At 45.1% G+C, this 23,359-nt stretch overlaps 1 protein-coding gene and 1 long non-coding RNA gene across 2 annotated transcripts in view; one reads left to right on the top strand and one right to left on the bottom strand.

Moving 5' to 3' along the window:
• Positions 1 to 23,359, top strand: part of LOC147012432 (uncharacterized) — a 50,173-nt gene that overhangs the window by 12,172 nt on the left and 14,642 nt on the right. The window contains exons 3-6 of the mRNA XM_085856644.1: positions 8,918 to 9,107; positions 9,203 to 9,393; positions 13,649 to 13,821; positions 15,285 to 15,419. Coding sequence (XP_085712770.1) covers positions 8,918 to 9,107; positions 9,203 to 9,393; positions 13,649 to 13,821; positions 15,285 to 15,419 — 689 coding nt within the window. The remainder of the gene's footprint in view (positions 1 to 8,917; positions 9,108 to 9,202; positions 9,394 to 13,648; positions 13,822 to 15,284; positions 15,420 to 23,359) is intronic.
• LOC147012433 (uncharacterized) lies at positions 3,662 to 21,361 on the bottom strand. The gene is made up of 3 exons (XR_015051612.1): positions 18,009 to 21,361; positions 6,663 to 6,809; positions 3,662 to 5,218 (listed from the first exon to the last, which is right to left on the bottom strand). It is a non-coding gene; the product is annotated as an uncharacterized LOC147012433 (long non-coding RNA).

The raw sequence follows: 23,359 nt of genomic DNA, 5'->3' as shown, positions 1-23,359 counted from the left end.
TGAGATTTAGTGTAAAACAAAGATACACTTTATTTATATGTTCGTTTATTGATATGGTAAAATACGGCAAAATAAATCTCAATATCTCAAATTTCCTGGTTTTCTGTGGGGCACCCTGTATATACAAGCTGGTAGGCGGCCATGGGTCGCCGAGCATCCGATACCTTTGACCCCTGATCTGAGTTAATCTAGTACCAAGTACTTACGAAATTGCAATCGAATCGGTTAACCTGTGTATGAGCAAGGGGGCTTTGAATGGTCATTTTGCCCGAACAATGCACTCATTGACCTTTAACCCCTGACCTAGCCAAGATAGGTCAATATGTCCTGAAGCAAAGTTGTAGTACTCGTTGAGTACTATGTACCTATGAACTTTCATTCGTATCGGTTAATCCTTGTGGGAGCAAGGGTGCCTTGAATGGTAATTCCGTCAGAAAAATGCACTTATTGACCTTTGACCCCTGACCTACTCGAGATAGGTCATTATGCAAATGAGCAAGGTTGTAGTACTCATTACGGTCTATAAACATGCAAAGATTCATTTGATTCGGTTCAAAAGTCTTGGAGCTAGTGTACTTTGAATTTTCAGCGGGAATGCTCAATGGCCCTCGGACACCCAAGTTGAGAGGGTTACCATTTGGAAACTATAAGATATAGAAAAAAATGGATGTCATATAGCGGATATAGAATCACCTTAGGATTATGCATACCAAATCTCATCAAGTTCCATCTGCTAATAAATACTTGGTATCGATTTGAATGAAAAGTACCGAAAATGCGGTTTGAAATCGGAAATCCCCAAAGTTCGAGGGGGTGCTGTGGGTGAACAAATATCTAAATCGAAAATCTGGCTCGATCGTTTGTGCACAATGCATTCCAGACGATTAGTGTGAATTTTCATTGACCATCCGACCGTAACCCGAGGAGGAGTAGCATTTCGCGCGAAGGCACCTCCAGCTCTCGCATATTATTGTGAAGTCCACGGGACTTGAACAGTCCCGCCAACGTAGAATGAGCCGAAACGATGGAGGCGGTTTATTTATTTATAACCCAAACATGGCGGTTCTAATCGCTCTACCGCAAACGGGACGAGGAAGGTGGCACGAGTCACTTTTCACTGAGTTGATGATGTTTATTCGTTTTTACTATTAACCAGAAATAACAAGACTCGGCAAGAAGAGGGATCCGGGGCGATTCGACGGGATGGTGTGGGATCGGGCGTGGGGAAAAAACAGACAATTCCAATGAATATAGAGATCTCAAACCTTCTAAGGCGCCAAGCACACACACACACACACACAAAACGTAGCTATTTCTGGTGGTCAGGCTGGACCGTGGTGTGGACGCAACTGTCCCTGGATCGGCGTCGGACGAGCTGGCCTTGCTCTCGTCAGGGGGCAGGAGAAACCGTGGTGCTGTCGACCTCCTGGTCTTGGCCCAAGTCCGCTCACAGCCGCCAGGGAACCAGTTCTGGTGCCAAGTTGCGAGCAGGAGAGGGAGGCAGGTCCGCCCGCCGTTCGACCCCGTACTCCGAGTCAGCAGAACCCCAGAGCCAACCAAGGTGAGGCATGAGGCTCAGCAAGGCTCCAAGACACGAGGAAGAACACGATCGAATCAGCACAACAACAAGGATGCTCTCCGCACAACCGCCTCTACACCAAAAAAACCACGATCTTTTTGTCCAGATCTTCTTCCTCTTCCTTTTCGACCCCGAACAGAACCTTTGTATCCTCCTGGCCTCGTCACTTCCAATCGAGCCGTTTATTGGCCCACCGCCGTCGCCTTCTGCCAATCGTGATCACGGGGCGGAGCCATCCGCTGCACTGTCCTGTGACGTCACGGCCAGTCTCCAGAGAATACCAAAAGGGGTTTACGCAGACACACTTACCCTATCCCGTGTCCCTATCTAATTACGTGACAATTATCATTTCCCCCCTTGAAGAAATGAACATTTACTAGACAACTTATCACCACTGAATTGCTACTTATTACATCGAGATCCTGGTAAACTCGAACAGCATGGCATACCTAATTAAACATCCTAATTACCCTTTGAATGCATACCCCCCCCTCAAACGTAACATTATCGATTTTTGCACTAATTGGCCTTTGACCCCTGACCTAAGCGAAATCGGTCAATATGTCCTGAGGCAAAGTTGTAGTACTCATTGAGTACCATGAACCTGCAAAGTTTCATTCGTATCGATGCACTCACCTGGTCGCTAGGGGGCCTTCAATTTTCGCCAATTTTCGTGCATACCCTAATTGTAGGGGGCGCTGCGGGTAAAGTATTTCATATATCACAAAAACCGGAATATGTTTAATAGAGCATCACCTGTAGATCATTCGTGCCAAATTTCATAACCCTACGTGGGATAATGGTTTTCGGAATTGATTTCGTGTGAACGGTACTGATTTTGAAGGTTTTTCTGTTGTTGCTAGGGAACCAAAGCGTCCCCAGCAACCATCAATTTCCAAGGCACTCTGTCAGATGTACCTACCACCCGAGTTTGGTCAAAATCGGCCCACGTTTACGACCAATTATGCTGATGTCAAACGAACAAACATCCAAACAAAGACAGAATTACTGACAATAAGGGTCACCTATTTCGGCGACTATATATATATATATATATATATATATATATATATATATATATATATATATATATATATATATATATATATATATATATATATTTATATTAGGGTGGTCCAAAAAAGTCGAAAAAAATAGAATGTTGCTCCATGTTGAATGTTGCTTGTTGAAAAATTATTCTAATATGATACAATAACGCGCATAATTTTTTTTTAGCTTGATTGGAGGTGATTTAGAGGTTGTTCCATATGACGACTTTTAGTCTCATGACTTGAATAAATTAGGGTATGGTCAGGTACGATTACGGGTACTTCTGGACGTCCGAGGTGGAAATGGAGTGCATTTTCGAACTCGGTGGGGTCGATTTACTCTAAGAAATGTTTAGACGGACAACAAATTAATTATAGATTAGAAAATATCGAAATGAGTAGGATTAGTTACTCAACTCATCATGATAAATCTTGTTTTAGGTCATATTTTCGAAATGGTAGTGAATTCAATGTCGGTGCAGTCATTTCTTCGAGTAAATCGACCCCATAGAGTTCGAAAATGCACTCCATTTCCACCTCGGACATCCAGAAGTACCCGTAATTGTACCTGATCATACCCTAATTTAACCAACTCATGAAACTAAAAGTCGTCATATGGAGCGGTCTCTAAATCACCTCGGATCAACTTAAATTTTTTTATGCACGTTATTGAATCGTAGTGGAATAATTTAAGGCTTGTGGAGACGTCTGAATTTTTTTAATTTTTTTGCTGTTTTTGGACCACCCTAACACATACAGACAGAGAGGAAGAGAGAGTGTTCGGAAGAGTTCGGACTATGCTCTTCATTCAAGCGATGAGCGTGGGACTTGGCATTCAATGATCCATCTTATGTATTGATGTGGATTTTTTTAACCCACCTTGTTGTGATCGTTGTCCTCCTGAAGGATTCCAACTGGTCGATTGTGGAATCCTATTTGACTTCAGACAGAGTTTTACGTTTGTCCGATTTGATTATAAAATCCTACAAAAAAACCCTATCGACACTGATAAAACTGATGTCCACACAAGTCCTTCCTTGTGAAACAATTTATTTCCTAATTATACACCATACACTTCTCACCCTTGTACAATGAACTTAAGAATCCCCATTGATTGCAATATTATTTGGTTCTATTTCATTTATTCTTACTTTAGTTAACAGTTAGACCAACCCGATTCAATTCACTTCTACATTACATCAGAGAGTTTTATTCTAACTTGGTACTTGGTCAGTTCCAAGGAGTACGAGCCACTGAGAAACTATACTTCCTCACGTGCTCGTACTAAGAAAATGTGCCTTTCAAAACATTTTATACTTCCATGAGAGAGAGAGGTTGGGGGATATTCACCCAGACTGTAGACATGTCCTTTAGACAAAAGCCACTTCGTACATTTTCTAAGCAAAGGTTCATTTATCAGCTCGGTCACTCTACTCCAGAACAACACATTTCTTATCATTTAGGGCAAAAGTCTTTTGGCCAGAAATGACAGCCAATTCAATTTGCAGCATAGAAGTTACATTTCTGAAACTCCATTTGTTACAATTTAAAATACATTAATATAAATTTTTCCCCCACAGTATCATAATGAATGTTTCTTTACTTGGTAACATTTTCAGAGCAATGTGCAAATGGTGGCCATGGAAACAGCATTGGCAATGCACATGCAGTTGTTTTCACTTCAAATTAAAACATATTTATATGTAAATTCAGTATTTACAGAAACTTCAATGATGCAAACGTGTGCCAATTGAAGATATGACAAATTTGTGTAAATATGACAACCACCAACACAAGGTCAGTTTTGAAGCAAACAAACCAGATTGATATCTCCTGCCCTTAGTTTTCAGCGGTGGAACAAATTCTAATAGATGTGTTCGCAAACTAAGTTGATATTTGAATTCCCCTGAATATATAAAATGTTCATCTGTCTGAAGTCTCATCACTCATCCATATCTGAACCACCATCGATTATGGATCTTGCTCTATCCCCTGACAGTGCTCTTGTTTATATGGTGCTTAACTTTCAGGTAAGTGTAGTGTGCTTTACGAGCCGACATTGTGCTTCCCAAACCTCTGTGAATCATAACGTATACATCATAACGAATCACATATACATATATACATATATATATATATATATATATATATATATATATATATATATATATATATATATATATATACACACACATAAGTATGTTTTATTACAAATTAATCATATCTATGGGTTTCCTCCCTTCATTATCTATAACAGCTAACTTGTATCACAGCCTGTCACAAGATGAAAAGCATGGGAGAACTTTGTGTGGGTGACTCACATTTTGAGGTGACATCACTCACCTGTACCTGTATTGATAGCCTAGTGTTGGCTTTACAGTTAGGGTGGTGGCTTGGGATCCTAGGGTCCTGCGTTCGAGCCCCTTGGCCACTGAATTTATACCAAGGGGTTGACTCAGCCTGTCATCCTTCCGAGGTCGGCGAAATGAGTACCAGTGTGTACTGGTAAAGGGGCACTGCATCAGCGGCATAACCGCGCCCCTCACCAATGATGCAACCAGCAGCCAAAAAGGTAGCACACGGTGGGAACCTGTATTGAGAGAGGATACACGTTCAAAATGTGTGAAATAGATGGCTTATCTTCAATGTTGTACATTTACTGACTTGTTAAGAAATGGGCAGAAACGGTCTGAACTCGGACCTGATGTAGCTTTACATGGCATCATTCTCTTGACTGGAAAACTTTCAGACATCATCATTGCGAATGAATATGACAGAGTAAGTGGTGGCTGGCAAGAAACTGTTATTCAAATGTGTCATGACCTTTAACCCTAAACATTGAATTTGACTTCTTTCTTTTTTTGCTCGAAGCCAGCGAGCTGATAAATGCTGTCGGGAAATATGGAATTGGACACTTGACTCAGTCATTTCGTCCTCCAAATAACTTTAATTATTGATCGATTTTAGTATATTTTTGGAGGTGGTTTCCATGGTAACCAGATATCTCCCCTCGAGGATATTTTCAAAACTGTCAAGCATTTTCATAAACCTCAGGATGTGAGCTTTATCAAAATACTTGTTGGCAGTCTAACACACGGTACTCCCTGGTTCACGTTTTTTGAGACATTGCCACTCAACGAAGGATCAACACCATGATGATACAAGATGGAGGAATAAATATTGAATATTCATACCTGAGAAATTACTGTTACGCTAATGTACTCTAAAAGGAACCAAAACCCCTTCAGCACATCATCCTGAAGCTCCAGCAAACTGCTCGAAGGTCTCCTTTAGAACAACTCCACAAAGTGAGGGGGTGGGTTGTGTCCTCCCTCCCCTCCTCCTCCTCCTCCTCCTCTATCTCCTCCCCCACCCCCCATAGTGCACAAGGGTACCACGACTATATGCAAAAGCAATCTCCTGTTAATCTGTTCCTTTGGCTTTTAACTTTACAGATTGCACAAAACATGCAGTGTTCATCCACACGTCATCACTTATTAAAGTTTATATTATTTTTTGGAATATACAATGTTGAGGCTCGTATAAGAGCTAACACACAGAACGTATAACAAGGGAGCACAAATCAGTAGGGAACAGAGATATGTGGAGATCTGTGGAAGGGAGAGGGATGTGGTGGGGAACATGGGGTATACAAGATGGATACTTCAGGGACTTTCAGGAAGGAAAGCAGGGAATTTGAAGGAGGTGGGTTTGGGGTGCATTAACGGGGGTAGAAAAGATCATGGTGTTGGACGGAGGAAGATAAGAGATGGTGATGAACAGCTGTTTTGAAGAACTGGAGGGAAGAGTGGGATTGAAGAGAGTGTGGGAGTTTGTTCCAAAGGTGGGGAAAAAGAGGAATGGACGAGTGAAGGTGAGCAGTGATTCTTGATTGTGGTAGTTTTACCAGAAGGGGTTTGCTGGGGGACCTTGAGCGCTCTGCGGGAATATGGGGGGGTACATATCGCAGACAGAGCAGGGGGGGGGCGAGGCCGGAGAGTAGATGGTAGAAGACAGAAAGACCACCGACCAACCTGCTGTGATTGAGTGAGAGGCTCAAAGACTCAGCCTCATTGAGGGAGATGCCAATGATCCGAAATGCCCTGGTTTCTACAGCGTGAAGCCAAGAAAGGTGGGAGGCAGGTGCACCAGCCCAGAGGGGAGAGCAGTACTCCATCAGGCTGCGGACAAAGGCATCAGGCATAAGGCTATTCCAAACTGGTCTACAAATTGATTCATGCTTTTACCTTTGAAATGATCGAGCTGAGTTATTGCATCATTAATTTAAGCCAAAAACCAGAGAGGACCCAATTTGATACCTTGTTATTCCCCTCCACAGTCAATTATATTTGCAGACAAGGTACCCTTGTATCAATGAAACGGAAGACCAAGAAGGAACCCCAAGAAGTAAAGAGCAAAGATGGAGTCATCAGGAGGAACCTGGATAGGATTCTGGTTTCAGCCGCGACTCCACTACCCTCAAACACGTCCATGCGCAGCCAAGTGAGCCTTACAGAAAAGTTTCTGCAAGAATTCACTTCTCTTTAGAGAGATAGATAACGAAAGAGAGGAAAAGAGATGAAAGAAGAAAAAGCAAGAATTAGAATGAATAAAGAGAATTGTGAAAAAAAAAAAAAATTCGAAAGAAATGTGAAAGGAACAGAGAACAAAGATGTCGGGAAGAACCCGGACCGATAGATTTCAGTAGTTACTCCACGGACTCTATCAGCGGGGAAGCGCAGTCCACACAAACACATTGAGCTGTTTTATCTGAAAACTACATATCTCAGGAATGAAGGTAGGCCTGTGACACCCATTCGTATCAACTTTGTGACAAACACATTGTGATTTATGAGATCAAAAGCTTCAGAAAAATCCGTTACAACCTTCTTTTTGCAGTTGTGACTTAGTCACCGAGTTGTGACTTAGTTGATGAATCGGCATGCTCGTATAAATTGATCACCACAACAAGGTAGCGTGAAGTGGAATAACCCACCCGGTTATTACGAAGAATCTTGGTCTGAGTTTATTCCAAACTGGTCCAGAAGTCTTTGGGATCGGGAACAATTGGGTTTTTGTTTTTTTCCACTGTGCTCGAACAGTTCTCTGTTTAAATGAAGAATTTATGATATCCGTTCATGGGGCACTAAATGCACAATCGAATTCACGAATCAAACGGGCTGGGATTCCGTCAGGACCAGAAGAGCTACATTGCCATTGGTGAGCTGTAGGACTTTGTAGACTTCATGATCCTCTACATGTGGACATGGGTGTGGGGCTGGGAAGTATGCCTGAAGTGTCGAGCAATCTATGGGAGTAACATCCCTCAGAATTTCCACAATGTTGTTGTTGTTGTTGTTGATGATGCAGTTTGCTATTGCTTGGTTATCCTCTAGCAAGGTCAATATCAGGGGGTGGTTCAATGATAGGGTTGGAACTGACTCCCGTAATCATAATCCGGATTTGTCGGTATCACTTTGCCGGGTTTGAAGATTTGACATTGTGAACTCTATCATGATAGGGATGCTGTTTGGTCTTAATCAATTAAGAAATTTTATTCCTCACTTTCTTGCGTTGCTCATTCCCTCGACTGAAAAGCTTTTGGTGCTTTTTAATGAGACTTTTGATAAATGTAGATAAACTTAATAGTTAGGGTGGTGGGCTTGGGATCCTTGGATCCTGAGTTCAAATCCCATTTGGCTGTTGAATGAATACCAGGTGGGATTGACTCTGCAGTCATCCTTCTGATGTCAGCAAAATGAGTACCAGCTTACTGGTAATAGGGGGCACTGCATCAGCGGCACAGCTGCACTTTCAGAAAATGAAGCAACCAGCAGCAACAGGCTGCGTACAAAACACCAACAACACCAATGACTGAACTCACAGGATGGCTGAGAGGTATGCATATGCACCTCTATGCTGTCTAACCTGGGTTCGAATCCCAACCCAGCTATAAAATGTCATCCTCGTGTTTCACAGGCAGGGTATGCTACGTGTTGGTTGGTTTAATGGTTCAGGTGGCTGGCTTAAGATCTTAGGGTCTTGAGTTCAAGCCCCTGTCACGTCGTTGAATCAACACCAGGCGGGTTGACTCCGCCCGTCATCCTTCTGAGGTCGGCAAAATGAGTACCAGCTTACTGGTAATAGGGGGCACAGCATCAGCGGCACAGCCATGCCCCCAGTAATTGGATGAAATTGATTCATTGGTGATCATCATTTGATTAGGTCATAAACGTACCAGTTCACATCAGTTATGGCTCTTCACTTGTCCTTCACACTCCCACACCAGCCAAGATGAGGACAACAGGTCCAACCCTGTCGTTCGACCTCCACTCTCGGCTTTCTATCCGTGCCAGGCCTCGGGTCGAGAGCTTCGTGTGCTAGTCCAGCCCGAGAGGCAGTACCGAGCACGTTACCTGACGGAGGGCAGCCGGGGTCCTGTACGTGACTCATCGCAAAATGGCTACCCCACGGTCGAGGTAATGTGTGGTTATATTGCTGGGTGAGTGACGCAGACCAAGGTAAATGAGTGTGCCAGCTTCACCGTGTTCCCCATCCCTTGTTCAATTACCAGCTCCTTGGACACGGGCGGCCTGTTCTGCTGGACGTGTTTGTTGGCAGTGACTCGGGGAGGGTCCAGCCCCACCCGGCCTATCAGGTGTGTTGCGTGACGGGTCGTGGGGTCATATCCTGCAAGGAAAGCAACGTCGAGGGGACAACCCTGCTCAACTTCCCATTGCTGCCGGAGCACTCGATGACAACAGTGTGAGTGAACGAGTATATAACAAGGAACCTGATGTATTCATTTACCTGTCCACAGGTGAGGTTTGGGGAGGGGAATGATCGAGCGGTTGTTCAACCCAACCTGCGTGGTTGTGAAAAATCAGTCCAGCTATGAGAACAGAGGGTTCTGTTCAATGAGGTGCAATTCTCAACTCTTCTTTGGATATCCATTCCACCTTTCACCTCTCCACTGCCTGAAACTCCCCCACGGGGAGGGAACTGACAGTAAATTGCAGGTAAAGCCAGGGTGGAATCGACAATGCTGGAAATGAGAGAGAGAGAGAGAGACAGAGACAGAGACAGAGACAGAGACAGAGACAGAGACAGAGACAGAGACAGAGACAGAGACAGAGACAGAGAGAGAGAGAGAGAGAGAGAGAGAGAGAGAGAGAGAGAGAGAGAGAGAGAGAGACAGAGACAGAGACAGAGACAGAGACAGAGACAGAGACAGAGACAGAGACAGAGACAGAGACAGAGACAGAGACAGAGACAGAGACAGAGACAGAGACAGAGAGAGAGAGAGAGAGAGAGAGAGAGAGAGAGAGAACACGCATATACACACACAACTCTCAGGTGTGCAGTAAGTAGATCATTTGGAGGGATATGAGGGTGGCTCCAATTCCTATCCCACACAAGCAGAAAGGGGATCAACACTTGGATCTTATTGTTATGATGATCTCTGCTGGAAAATGTGAAGCACTCTTCACGTGCTGAACCATCTTAGAATCAAAATCAGTTGCCAATGAGCTCTATCAGGCAACGCTCACTGTACGAGATGTGGCATGGCACATGTTCCACCCGATGAGGTGAACTGCAACCTCAACACTGCAAAGTCAATGATAATTGTGACCAAAAATAATCCTGTACACCTTGCACGACTCACATGAACGGACGGTTAGGGTGGCTGGTGAACGGAACGAACTTACCTGTTGAGTATGCAAACGGTGGGGAGTGGGATGGCAAACGGTGGAGAGTGGGATTGCAAACGGTGGGGAGTGGGATAGCAAAAGGAGGAGAGTGGGATTGCAAAAGGTGGAGAGTAGGATAGCAAAAGGTGGGGAGTGGGATTGCAAAAGGTGGGGAGTGGGATAGCAAAAGGTGGAGAGTGGGATAGCAAAAGGTGGAGAGTGGGATAGCAAAAGGTGGGGAGTGGGATAGCAAAAGGTGGAGAGTGGGATCGCAAACGGTGGAGAGTGGGATCGCAAAAGGTGGAGAGTAGGATTGCAAAAGGTGGAGAGTGGGATCGCAAATGGTGGGGAGTGGGATCGCAAACGGTGGAGAGTGGGATCGCAAACGGTGGAGAGTGGGATCGCAAACGGTGGAGAGTGGGATCGCAAACGGTGGAGAGTGGGATCGCAAACGGTGGGGAGTGGGATAGCAAAAGGTGGAGAGTAGGATAGCAAAAGGTGGGGAGTGGGATTGCAAAAGGTGGAGAGTAGGATAGCAAAAGGTGGGGAGTGGGATTGCAAAAGGTGGGGAGTGGGATTGCAAAAGGTGTGGAGTAGGATAGCAAAAGGTGGAGAGTGGGATTGCAAAAGGTGGAGAGTGGGATAGCAAAAGGTGGAGAGTAGGATAGCAAAAGGTGGGGAGTGGGATTGCAAAAGGTGGGGAGTGGGATAGCAAAAGGTGGGGAGTAGGATAGCAAAAGGTGGAGAGTGGGATTGCAAAAGGTGGGGAGTGGGATAGTAAAATGTGGGGAGTAGGATAGCAAAAGGTGGAGAGTAGGATAGCAAAAGGTGGGGAGTGGGATAGCAAAAGGTGGGGAGTGGGATAGCAAAAGGTGGAGAGTAGGATAGCAAAAGGTGGGGAGTGGGATTGCAAAAGGTGGAGAGTGGGATAGCAAAAGGTGGAGAGTAGGATAGCAAACGGAGGAGAGTGGGATTGCAAAAGGTGGGGAGTGGGATAGCAAAAGGTGGAGAGTAGGATAGCAAAAGGTGGGGAGTGGGATTGCAAAAGGTGGAGAGTGGGATAGCAAAAGGTGGAGAGTAGGATAGCAAAAGGTGGGGAGTGGGATTGCAAACGGTGGAGAGTGGGATCGCAAACGGTGGAGAGTGGGATCGCAAACGGTGGAGAGGGGGATTGCAAAAGGTGGAGAGTGGGATAGCAAAAGGTGGAGAGTAGGATAGCAAACGGTGGAGAGTGGGATCGCAAACGGTGGAGAGTGGGATTGCAAAAGGTGGGGAGTGGGATTGCAAAAGGTGGGGAGTAGGATAGCAAAAGGTGGGGAGTGGGATAGCAAAAGGTGGAGAGTGGGATAGCAAAAGGTGGAGAGTGGGATAGCAAAAGGTGGGGAGTGGGATTGCAAAAGGTGGAGAGTGGGATAGCAAAAGGTGGAGAGTAGGATAGCAAAAGGTGGGGAGTGGGATTGCAAAAGGTGGAGAGTGGGATAGCAAAAGGTGGAGAGTAGGATAGCAAAAGGTGGGGAGTGGGATTGCAAACGGTGGAGAGTGGGATCGCAAACGGTGGAGAGTAGGATAGCAAACGGTGGGGAGTGGGATTGCAAAAGGTGGAGAGTGGGATCGCAAACGGTGGAGAGTGGGATCGCAAACGGTGGAGAGTGGGATCGCAAAAGGTGGAGAGTGGGATAGCAAAAGGTGGAGAGTGGGATAGCAAAAGGTGGGGAGTGGGATTGCAAAAGGTGGAGAGTGGGATAGCAAAAGGTGGAGAGTGGGATAGCAAAAGGTGGAGAGTGGGATAGCAAAAGGTGGGGAGTGGGATTGCAAAAGGTGGAGAGTGGGATAGCAAAAGGTGGGGAGTGGGATTGCAAAAGGTGGAGAGTGGGATAGCAAAAGGTGGAGAGTGGGATAGCAAAAGGTGGAGAGTGGGATAGCAAAAGGTGGGGAGTGGGAAAGCAAAAGGTGGAGAGTGGGATAGCAAAAGGTGGAGAGTGGGATAGCAAAAGGTGGGGAGTGGGATTGCAAAAGGTGGAGAGTGGGATAGCAAAAGGTGGAGAGTAGGATAGCAAAAGGTGGGGAGTGGGATTGCAAAAGGTGGAGAGTGGGATAGCAAAAGGTGGAGAGTAGGATAGCAAAAGGTGGGGAGTGGGATTGCAAACGGTGGAGAGTGGGATCGCAAACGGTGGAGAGTAGGATAGCAAACGGTGGGGAGTGGGATTGCAAAAGGTGGAGAGTGGGATCGCAAACGGTGGAGAGTGGGATCGCAAACGGTGGAGAGTGGGATCGCAAACGGTGGGGAGTGGGATCGCAAACGGTGGAGAGTGAGATTGTAAACGGTGGCGAGTGAGATTGCAAACGGTGGAGAGTGAGATTGTAAACGGTGGAGAGTGAGATTGCAAACGGTGGCGAGTGAGATTGCAAACGGTGGAGAGTGAGATTGCAAACGGTGGAGAGTGGGATCGCAAACGGTGGAGAGTGGGATCGCAAACGGTGGAGAGTGGGATCGCAAACGGTGGAGAGTGGGATCGCAAACGGTGGAGAGTGAGATTGTAAACGGTGGAGAGTGGGATTGTAAACTGTAACCATGAGCCAGGTCTCTGTATTCGGTACAAGTTTTAAGTGTCTTGGCCTAGCAGCATGAAATCACCAATATTCCCAAGGTGATGTTACAAGAGTGTGAAGAGAGCTCGCAGGATGGCCTACGTGTCCGCACACTCCTCCGAGCTATCCGGGGCTTGGACCTCGAACCATGTACAAATTGTGTTCCTCACATGGTGGATGATTCATGAATGTCTGTGCCATCAATCGGATGGACGTTAAAGATCCCACTGTGTCCTTCGCCAAGAGTGGGCAAGCTATCGCTGGCACCCTGAACAAATTCCAAATTCCTGCCCAAACCTAAAGAGGGGCACTGCGTCGGTGGCACAGCCACGCTCCCAGCCCCCAGATTTTGGAAATATTATGAAAATGGAAGAAATTTGATTTTCTGATTTTAGCAATGTGTGTATTAAAGGAACGAGTTGGGTCTATTGTTAAAAGAAACCAAGTTGGAGACTTGGCAGTGATCGGATGATCCCCAAGTTACACTCTCGGGGTTTGAAGCTTTGCAAGGACTGATGAAGAGCCAAGGATCAGCAAGTTCGTCTTCGAAGCATTTAGTTGGACAAAGTTCATGTAAATCACTGTCTGAGTCTCGGCGAGGCACAAGTTCAGTTTTATAGAGGACACAATATCGTCAGGATGTGATATCGTGAACGGTCTGCAGTTGTTTTTGAATACCTTTGTAAGTTCCTTACTTTTTGTTTGATGTTTGTTTTTTGAAGACTTCTCATGTGCACTAGTCTAGACTGCGTGGGCATCTTGAAGCTGAGAAATGCCGACGTGGAGCTGCGCCTTGGAGGAGCACCTGCCTGCCGTTACAGCCCACGTATCCGTCTTGTATTCCGCACGCACCTTCCTCGTGCAAACGGCTCATTCTTCACCCTGCAGACCATGTCCGCGCCCATCCTGTGCAGTATGGATTTGATATTTATTTCTTTTGAACACCTGAGGTGGGTTACCTGAGAGTTTGATGGGATTACACATGGTTTTAGCAAAAGCTGCATTTTTTTTGATATTCGGTTTTAAAAGGGAAGATTACAACCAGTAGAGTGTGTAACACTGAGACGTCCCTTCTAACAACTGGATCTTCCACCTTAACGGTTAAAATCAGGAAAAATCAAGTGTCGCTTCAAATAAATAAACTAACAAACAATCAAATAAATAAACAATAATAAAAATAATAAATAAATAAAATCAAAATTGAAGCACCGCCAACTCGGAGTTACCCAGGAGAGAAGGCTCAAATCCGTTTCATCCGCCGTGTGGTCTTCACTCGGTGGTCTCAACGCCCGAATTTAGCCTTGCCCAATGGCAAGGTGTACTCATGGGCGGTCTTAATTACCTCCGCCAGCGGAGGTGGATGGATGGAGGTGATGTTTTCACCTGTTTGTTTGCGAGCAAAATATCTCCAAAATTTATGGACGGATTCGGACGAAATTTGGTGGACAGGTTGGGTGTATGAATTGGTTCGATTTTGGAGAAGATCCGGGTCCGGATATGAGGATTTTTTTAAATAAATAAATAAAGAACTACTGAGGGTGGTTAACAAACAGGTAATAGAACAGCAAGGTGCATGATGGTGAGTGAGAATTAAAAATATCAAGGGTCGGTATGGGGGATGGAAGTACGTTGGCATCTCGACGGTCTGGAAGGAAGAGTGAGCACGAATGGAAACAGTGAGGAGATTCCATCGGTGAAAAAAAGAGAAACTAGAACGGCATACCTTGCTTGTAAGGGAACTCCTATTTTAAAGACACGAAGTGCGATGGGTTGGGTACATGAGATTTGGAATCGAACACCGAATCGAGCGGACCGTATACCAGAGGCAGACTTGAGGCACCACCACAATAACCAGCGTTGTCAACAAGGAAGAGGTCTGAATAGCAGCAGAGCAAATGGATAATAATTTGAAATAATTGAGGGGAATGCTTCATATTATGGATAAGATTTCTTGTCTCCTTCATGGGCTGGTAGGATAGGCGATAGGGAAGCACACTCACCTTTGCACCGTCAATGCTGGCTTCAAATGGCGACCCATCTGTAAACTCTGATGATGCGTCATCGGAGAGACGTCAAATTGGAAGACTCGTCTGCCAGCACTGGTTGTTGGTGGACGATAACAAAAAAATAAATCCCACGGTGCCTTTTGTGAGGAGTGGAAGAGTTCTCGCAGGCACCTGAAACAAATTACAAATTCCTGTGCAAATCAGGTCCAGTTAAATGTCTGGTTTAGCCATCAGATTCGTGAAAGACTTGGGCCAAAAACTTCTCCTGGCTCACCCTACAAGGTGGTGGAAGTAATGGGAACGGTCATTGTAGTAGTACAATAGTAGTCACAGTAGATGCATGTCTCCTCCTGTGCTTTTTCCTCAACAGCTCAACCTGCAAGAGCACCGGAGGTTCTGCGCAAGAGTTTGCACTCCTCCCTTACAACTGGTGGATCGGAGCTCTTCCTCTTTGGAAAGAACTTCTTCAAAGGAACAAGAGTGATCTTTCAGGAGGATGGGACAGGTAACACAGCACAACAAACTGCTTGCTGTTAGCCCTCGTGTGTGTTGTCTCCTGTTACTTAAATCTGTCCTTCCAAAAGGGGACATTGATCAGGCTGTCTTTCCTGTTAACACCTTGCTGGTCGATGTTTAAGACCCCACCCATACCTTTCAAACAGGAGTAATCGGTTGTGAGGTAGTCACATGACCAAATTTCAAACCCCTGCCTTGGTTGAGAAAATCTCCGAGAGCTCAGCTTGGTTCCCCCACATCGACGACCTCTCACCTAGGGGTTAATTCTTACCCTGAGATGCTCATGACTCGTCCTTGTCATTGTGGATACGTAACCTCCCTCTTTTGGGATGTGCAACATCCTCGATAATAAACATTGGTTTTCTGAAGCACCTTGCATGTCCCATGACCTCAAAGCGCTGTACAGGTTGACGTCAATTTATCAACCGCAAAGAGAGCATTTCCAGACAGGTGAGATTTTGACATTTTAACCTCAAGTGTAATCACAAAAACCGCAATGCACAGGTGAACTCATCACGAAATGTCACTTCAACAATGCACAGGTGAACTTATCACGAAATGTCACTCTGGGTTCGTTCTCTGTCTCTCAAACAAGATGGTCTCGAATTTCTACGTCTTTACAAAGCATCTTGGGTTAATCCCCCGTCCGCATGGCTTGCACAACTGGACTTACATTGAGTAAGTACATGATTAAAATGTCTTCCTTTTGATACAGTTTTCATTTGTGGAAGAAAGATGAAATAAATCACCAGGAGTAAGTAAGATGTGTGGTGACCAATTATTTTCAGGGATACTTAAGAGATTTCTTGGCACAGCAGCAGCACAGAGGTCACCAGAGCATCGGTCACGTTGGATGCGCATTTATCACATAAAACAAACAAGAAAAGTGATACAAGGTAAACCTTTATGCAGCTATCTCTGGACAGAAGAGTGCAAGGGGGGCAGGGGGGTTAATTACAAAGATCCTAGCCACCTGGGGATAATTGGTGATGTGATAGCTGATTGGTTGTTCCCTCCAATTACAGGTGGGACATGTGATTGGGTCCACTTGATGTTGTGAAAATGGCTTCTCGGGGTTAATAATGCCTTGTATCGTGCAGTGATTTCAATGAATGACTCGAGTAAGTGTGAAGTAATTAATCGTGTTATTAGATACTAGAAGGTAAGATCTGTCGCTTTCAGAGAAAGTAGATTAAAAATTAACTTTCACCATTTAAAAAAAAAAAATCACGTGACTAAATTATTTAATATCAACTCCTTCGTTCGTTCGTATCCTTTTCTCACCTGTGTGGCGAATCAGAGCGACCTGCTTTGTGATGCTTTAAAAGGCGGTGTATAATCGGAAATGCTGTTTAATATGGAAATGTTGAAGAGACAAAAAGTATTGACTGTTCGCTATAGCTCGCGTTTAATCGACGTGTATGAGAAATGGGATTGAATGAGACGCACTATTATTATTACAAGTGAAGAAGAAGATCAAGGAGGTAGAGGTTTTGTTTAATTGTAAATTGAAACTGGCCCATCCGTCCTCACCTTACTCAACTATATCATACTGTTTGCAGATTGGGCTTGATTAGTGGTATCCCCTAGACTCCGAGAGGATAGTTGTTGACAGCCAGAATGGACGCATGCCGAGACCGAGCTCCTTTTATATTATCGACGAGCAAATACCACCCGTCGCTTCACTGACAGGAATACAAAGAGGGGGAAGAAAATGAGAGGGGAGTGGGGGAGAGTGAGTAAGTGGAGGGGGAAGGAGTGACGATGGGTGGGGGAGCGAGGAATGGTGGGGGAGCGAGGAGGGGTGGGGGAAGGGAAGGCAGATGTGTGGTGGAGCGTTAATTACGATTCATACTGTTTCATCAAAATGATTCTGCATGGAATAACAGTGAAGATGGAAACAAAATAACGTCTGAAATCCATTTTCTACCAGTCATACTATAAATACCGCCCAGAGAGAAACACCGCCCGGACATATCCGGAGCTAAGCCATCTGGAGACAAACTCCCGTCCAAACATGTCCGGAGATAACCACTGTCCGAATACATCCAAAGACAGAGAGACGGAGACGGAGACGGAGACGGAGACGGAGACGGAGACGGAGACGGAGACGGAGACGGAGACGGAGAGAGAGAGAGAGAGAGAGAGAGAGAGAGAGAGAGAGAGAGAGAGAGAGAGAGAGTGTTATGTTTTATGAACAAAGCACGCACGCGCTTGGCCAATATCGGTAGTTTTTCTGTAATCGGTAGATTAGAGTCAGTGTGATTACCGACTACAATCTGTACTGTATACAACCCAGAAACCTTGAGTAGCTTTCACACTTGTTTTGGGGGAATTTCAATGAACAAATTATAAAAACTACATTGTATTATCGACGTTTCAGGGAGATGTACAGAAACATTAATCTTTATAAACAGCTTCCAATCTTCATGTGACGGGTGGGAAAAAAATTTGGCTCTGCAATTTGGAAAACACGTTAATACGGCAAACGGCTCGGAAATCGGGTGTTATCCAATATATTTTACTTTGAAACTCACAAATAGAAACCATATAACCTTTGTAAATCATGTACCTCTACCTTGTTGCAAATGCCGACTGTACATCCCGATCGAGACACGAACTGTACGGCGCTTCGCAAGTGGCTTAAGCACTCAAGCAAGCACTCCAAATAAATGGTTGAGAAGGAATGGCTGGCTTGGCAAGCAATAGCAAGCTGATTGGTAATAGTACATACCTGCAAAAAAAACAATCGCTGATTTCTTAACATGTTCACATTTCACTCCAGATTTCGACACGTATTTAGTCCGGATGACATCTGATCCTCAAAACCGAAATCATATTTCAATGATATACTTTAATTCGTCAGTGAGAGTAGATCGTGGAAAATTACATCACATAATGGATGAAATCGCTCCTGATTTGAAAACCATAGTATTTACAAAAGCGATGTATCCAGCGATTCTTGGTGATGTAGTTGAGGCATTCGACGATATGAGTGAGGAAAGTGACAAAAAAACATTTTGAGAGCTTTATCTATCTATATATTTATATATATATATATATATATATATATTATTAAAACTCTCATCTTGTATGTATGTATGTTTGTATGCATGTATGTATATGTTCCCGAAATACAGCCAGAACGGTACACGATAGCGCAAAAAATTTCAGGCCACCTTACTCACCATTCACCTGCGGTGTGCAGTATCAAGTTTCGTTCAAATCGGGCAACGAAAAAATTATTAAAAAATCAATTCCCGGTTCAGTCAAGTACTCTTCGGGAGAATTTGATCAACACAAACAACCTCAGCGGTATAGTTCACTGGAGCTATCTTTTTTTTTTTTTAATTTATTTTTTTATCAACCACTGTCACAACGGGAACCCAACGGGTTCACAAGTCATCAAGTCGTTAATAAACCGTTGCGGCCTGTTCCAACTCAAGGCATTGTTGAGCAGGCTGAACAAAATGGTGAATTAAGTCCCCATCGAGAGCGAGGTGTCCGAGGATGCGCCTGATAAAGGATATAATTAAATATTGCCATTAATGATCTTCAAAAGGGGTGTTTTAATTAACCCAAACACCCAATTTTCACTCTTGCACTTCCTTGGAGTTTTCTTTGTACGCATGCAAGGTTTCAGGTTGTTAGGTTTCATGGTTCTGGAATTATGGAGGAGAAACACACTTATTATTGTACATTGCTGTTATTGACTGCTACCTCCACACGTAAGTGGGTTTCAGGAGATAGAATGGAGACCTACCTGGTCCCAAAGTATCCACCCCCATGTGTGCACAGTTGGGGGCGTGGAGTGTGCAGTTGGGGGCATGGAGTGTGCACTTGGGGGGGAATGGGGGGGGGGGTGGGTGGCACCTCTATTTTACCCCTTTTTCTCAACATAATCAATATATGGTTCTTCATATAAATCGAACAGGGTACGTTTTGGGGATAAAAAGAGCTCTTAGACGATCTTTGTACTTATACTGGTAATGGGTTTTGTTGTCCCTAAAGAGTTCAAAAGCCTTGGTGTCGGCTAAATATGAGAAAGCATTTATTTGAAGACAGGACTTTGAATGTGTCGAACAATATACCCAGAGCGACAATGAGTGTGAGTCCAGTGGTAGCCTTGAATAGCACATTTGACACGCAATGGTCCACTGATCGAGTGACCTACTCACAGGGATAGGGAGATGTATCGATTCGGCCGAGACCGAGCGAATCGAGGTCAGTTATTCCTGGTACGTGAGACACCCTGCAACCCATCCCTACAGAAAACACACTTTTTGGAATGCCGACCACATTTTCCATCCCATCATCATGTAACTTTGTACAAACATTCTCCATGGGTAGGCGCTCCTGACTCCTGTGTTGAAAGGTTCTTGTCAATGGCTCAAGCGGTTGGGAAGAAATCGAATTTAAAAGCGAATAAAGGTGAAAAAGTGAGGGCCTCGGTGGACATTTCACAACATGGTCAGGGATGGGTGTGAATGCCGACGACTCATTACCGCCACCTCTGAAAGTAGATGGAGGTTATGATTTCATCCCTGTCTGTCTGTATTTGTTTGTCTGTGAACAGGATATCTCAAAAAGTTGGACAGATTCGGATGAAACTTGGTGGACACGTTGGGTGTGTGACAACTGACAAGGACGAAATGATTAGATTTTGGTGAAGATCTGAATCCAGACACGATAATTACCTTCCAAAATTTTTTCAAGGTGAATCTTCACCATTGAGAAATTGGTCGAAATTGAGATATACAGGGGGCTGCAAAAGTAGGTATACAGTAAGGAATAGACCAGTATATCATTACTGTATACCTACTTTTGCAGCCACCGTGTATATATAAACACACACACACACACGATATCTCAAAAAGTTGTGGAAACTCGGTGGATGAGACAGTCGGTGACAAGAACAAGCAGATTAGGTTTTGGTTCAGGTCTGGATGCAGATCCAGACTATTGGAGAGATACAGACATAAACTAATCATCCTGGTGGAGGTATGTTCTCTAAATTTAAATTATCTACCTACATTACACACAAATGTTTAACGGGGCACATCACCACAACACTGAAAACAACCCAAACCTTTGCACACTACTCTATATGACACGGTGTCACCAAGACTGAGGAAGGAGACTGGTTTGATAGTTCAACCTTGATATTTATTCCAAGATTGTTTTCTGTCTTGTATCAGGATGGACACACTTGTGAGTCCAATGGAGTGACCGAAAGTTGTCCTCAGTTAGGATAGCGAGTTGATTGACCATAACCGCCTCACCAAAGGATTCGGTGTTCACGGGTGACAGGTTGGATCAGGTCCTTGCACATGGAATGGCATAAACCAGTGCATGGGACTAAAAGTTGTAACTTCCATGCATTAAAAAACACTGAGAAAATGAATCTTAAAATGCCTTACTCTGCTTGTTACTCCATCAGGAACAACCTCTCATCAGTAAGGTTATGGAATCCATCATCGCTTCAGACATGAAATCCTTCCTCTTCTCCAATGGCTTGATTTCCAATCATCAATTTGGTTTCAGACCAGGTCACTCTACCCTGGATATGCTGCTTCTGCTCTCCCATCAATGGATGGAGGTCCTCAATGCCAGACAGGAAATCCGAGCCGTATCCCTGGACATATCACGTGCTTTTGACACAGTCTGGCACCCTGCCCTACTCACCAAACTCTCTTCCCATGGTATTCAAGGCCATCTCCACTCATGGCTCGCAGACTTCCTCTCCTGTCGCAGTCAACGTGTGGCCCTAAATGGAGTTCTTTCATCCCCTCTTCCTGTGCAGGCTGGAGTTCCTCAAGGTAGCGTTCTGGGCCCTGTTCTTTTTCTGGTTTTCATCAATGATCTCTCGGACTCTCTGGAAAATCCTCTATTTCTCTTTGCCGACGACTCCACCCTCTGCCGTACCATCTGTCATCCCTCAGACCGGCAAGCAGCAGCTTCTTCGCTCACTGCAGATCTGGATAAAATCACAAACTGGTCCAACACGTGGAACATGTCTTTCAATCCAGACAAATCTCACACTCTCACTATGTCTCTTCGAAAGGACCGTTTACAAAACCCCCCCATCCACTTTCTCAACAATCCTCTGGAAGAAGTCTTTTCTTTCAAGCTTCTGGGTCTCACTATCTGCCATGACCTTTCCTGGGAAAGTCACATTTCCAACCTCGCCTCAAAAGCTAGTCGCCGACTGGGAATCCTACGTCGTACAAAGTCCTTCCTCGGCCCTCTTGAGCTCCTGACCACTTACAAAGCTTTTGTCCATAGCCTGATGGAGTACTGCTCTCCCCTCTGGGCTGGTGCTCCTGCCTCCCACCTTTCTCGGCTTCACGCTGTCGAAACCAGGGCATTTAAGATCATCAGCATCTCCCGCAATGAAACTGAGTCTTTGGGCCTCTCACTCAATCACCGTAGGTTGGTCGGTGGTCTTTCTGTCTTCTACTGACTCCTCTCCAGCCTTGCCTCCCCTGCTCTCTCTGCGATTTGTCCCCACCACATTTCCACAGGGCGCTCAAGGTCCGCCAACAACCCCCTTCTGGTAAAACTACCAAAATCACGAATCACTGCTCATCTTCACTCTTTCATTCCTCTTTTGTCCCACCTTTGGAATAAACTTCCTCACTCTATTCTTTCCCATTCTTCCCTCCAGGCTTTCAAAGCAGCTGTTCACCACCACCTCTTATCTTCCCCCATCCAAATCCTCGATCTTTTCTACTCCCGATAATCCACCCAAGCCCACTTCCTTCAATTCCCCTGCTTTCCTTCCTGAAAGTCCCTGTAATGTCCATCTTCTCTTCGCCATGTTCCCCGTCCCATCCCCATCCCTCTCCCTTCCACTGTTCACCTAATGTGTCTGTTCCCCACTGTTTTGTCCCTTCCACTCCCGCCCCTCTTGTCTCATGCCTCCTTGCTGGGAGTTGTGCGTTAGCTCTCATACGAGCCTCGACCAAGGTATACAAAAAAAAAAAAAAAACCCATTCATTCCTCTTATTCTTCATCAAAATCTCTTCCTTTCTCTTTGACGAGGCTTATTTACAGAAACCTCCTCACTCCGAAACGCTAAGTTCGTCCAGCCTCCTCTTTCACTTACAGACGACATATTTTCCTCCATGCATTCAACCAAAAACACTCACCACCACCCCACCCAGGAAGTCTGTCACAGGTTATCCAGTCTGGGAATCCTGACATCAATTTAGCAGAGGTTGTGTGCACACGACAATAATTTCCTATTCACGTCCATTCATGGTGTCAAACCCCAACATGTCAGTACCCTCCCCCATCTGCTCCCCCTCCTCCTGCCCCTTCTCAGCTTCCATTTCATCCTGCCCCTCTCTGCTTCCCGCCCGCTCCCCCCTTGCCCATTTCTCCCCCTTCCCCTCCTGGTTTCACCCCCTCCCCACATCCTCCCAGTTTCCCCTCCCCCTCCCTGCTTCCCGTCCCCCTCCCTAAACCCATCCCGGCTTCCCCCCACCCCGCAACCTCTCCTTTCCACATTCATACATCGTAGCTGACCCCCCCCTCCCCCGTCCCTAACTGTGTGGACCACAAATATCCGAGGTCTCTGTTCCAACCTCACAAATCTCTCAACACAAATCTTTCTTTCTCAACACAAACCTTTCTCAACACAAACCTTTCACAACACAAATCTTTCATTCCTCTTTTTTCCCACCTTTGGAATAAACTTCCTCACTCTATTCTTTCCCATTCTTCCCTCCAGGCTTTCAAAACAGCTGTTCACCACCACCTCTTATCTTCCCCCATCCAAATCCTCGATCTTTTCTACCCCCGATAATCCACCCAAGCCCACTTCCTTCAATTCCCCTGCTTTCCTTCCTGAAAGTCCCTGTAATGTCCATCTTCTCTTCGCCATGTTCCCCATCCCATCCCTATCCCTCTCCCTTCCACAGTTCA

This window comes from Eptatretus burgeri, chromosome 15, assembly GCF_056783735.1.
Source record: "Eptatretus burgeri isolate ZD-2024b chromosome 15, Ebu_testis_v1, whole genome shotgun sequence".
Lineage (NCBI taxonomy): Eukaryota > Metazoa > Chordata > Myxini > Myxiniformes > Myxinidae > Eptatretus > Eptatretus burgeri.
This window is presented reverse-complemented; position numbering and strand designations above follow the sequence as displayed.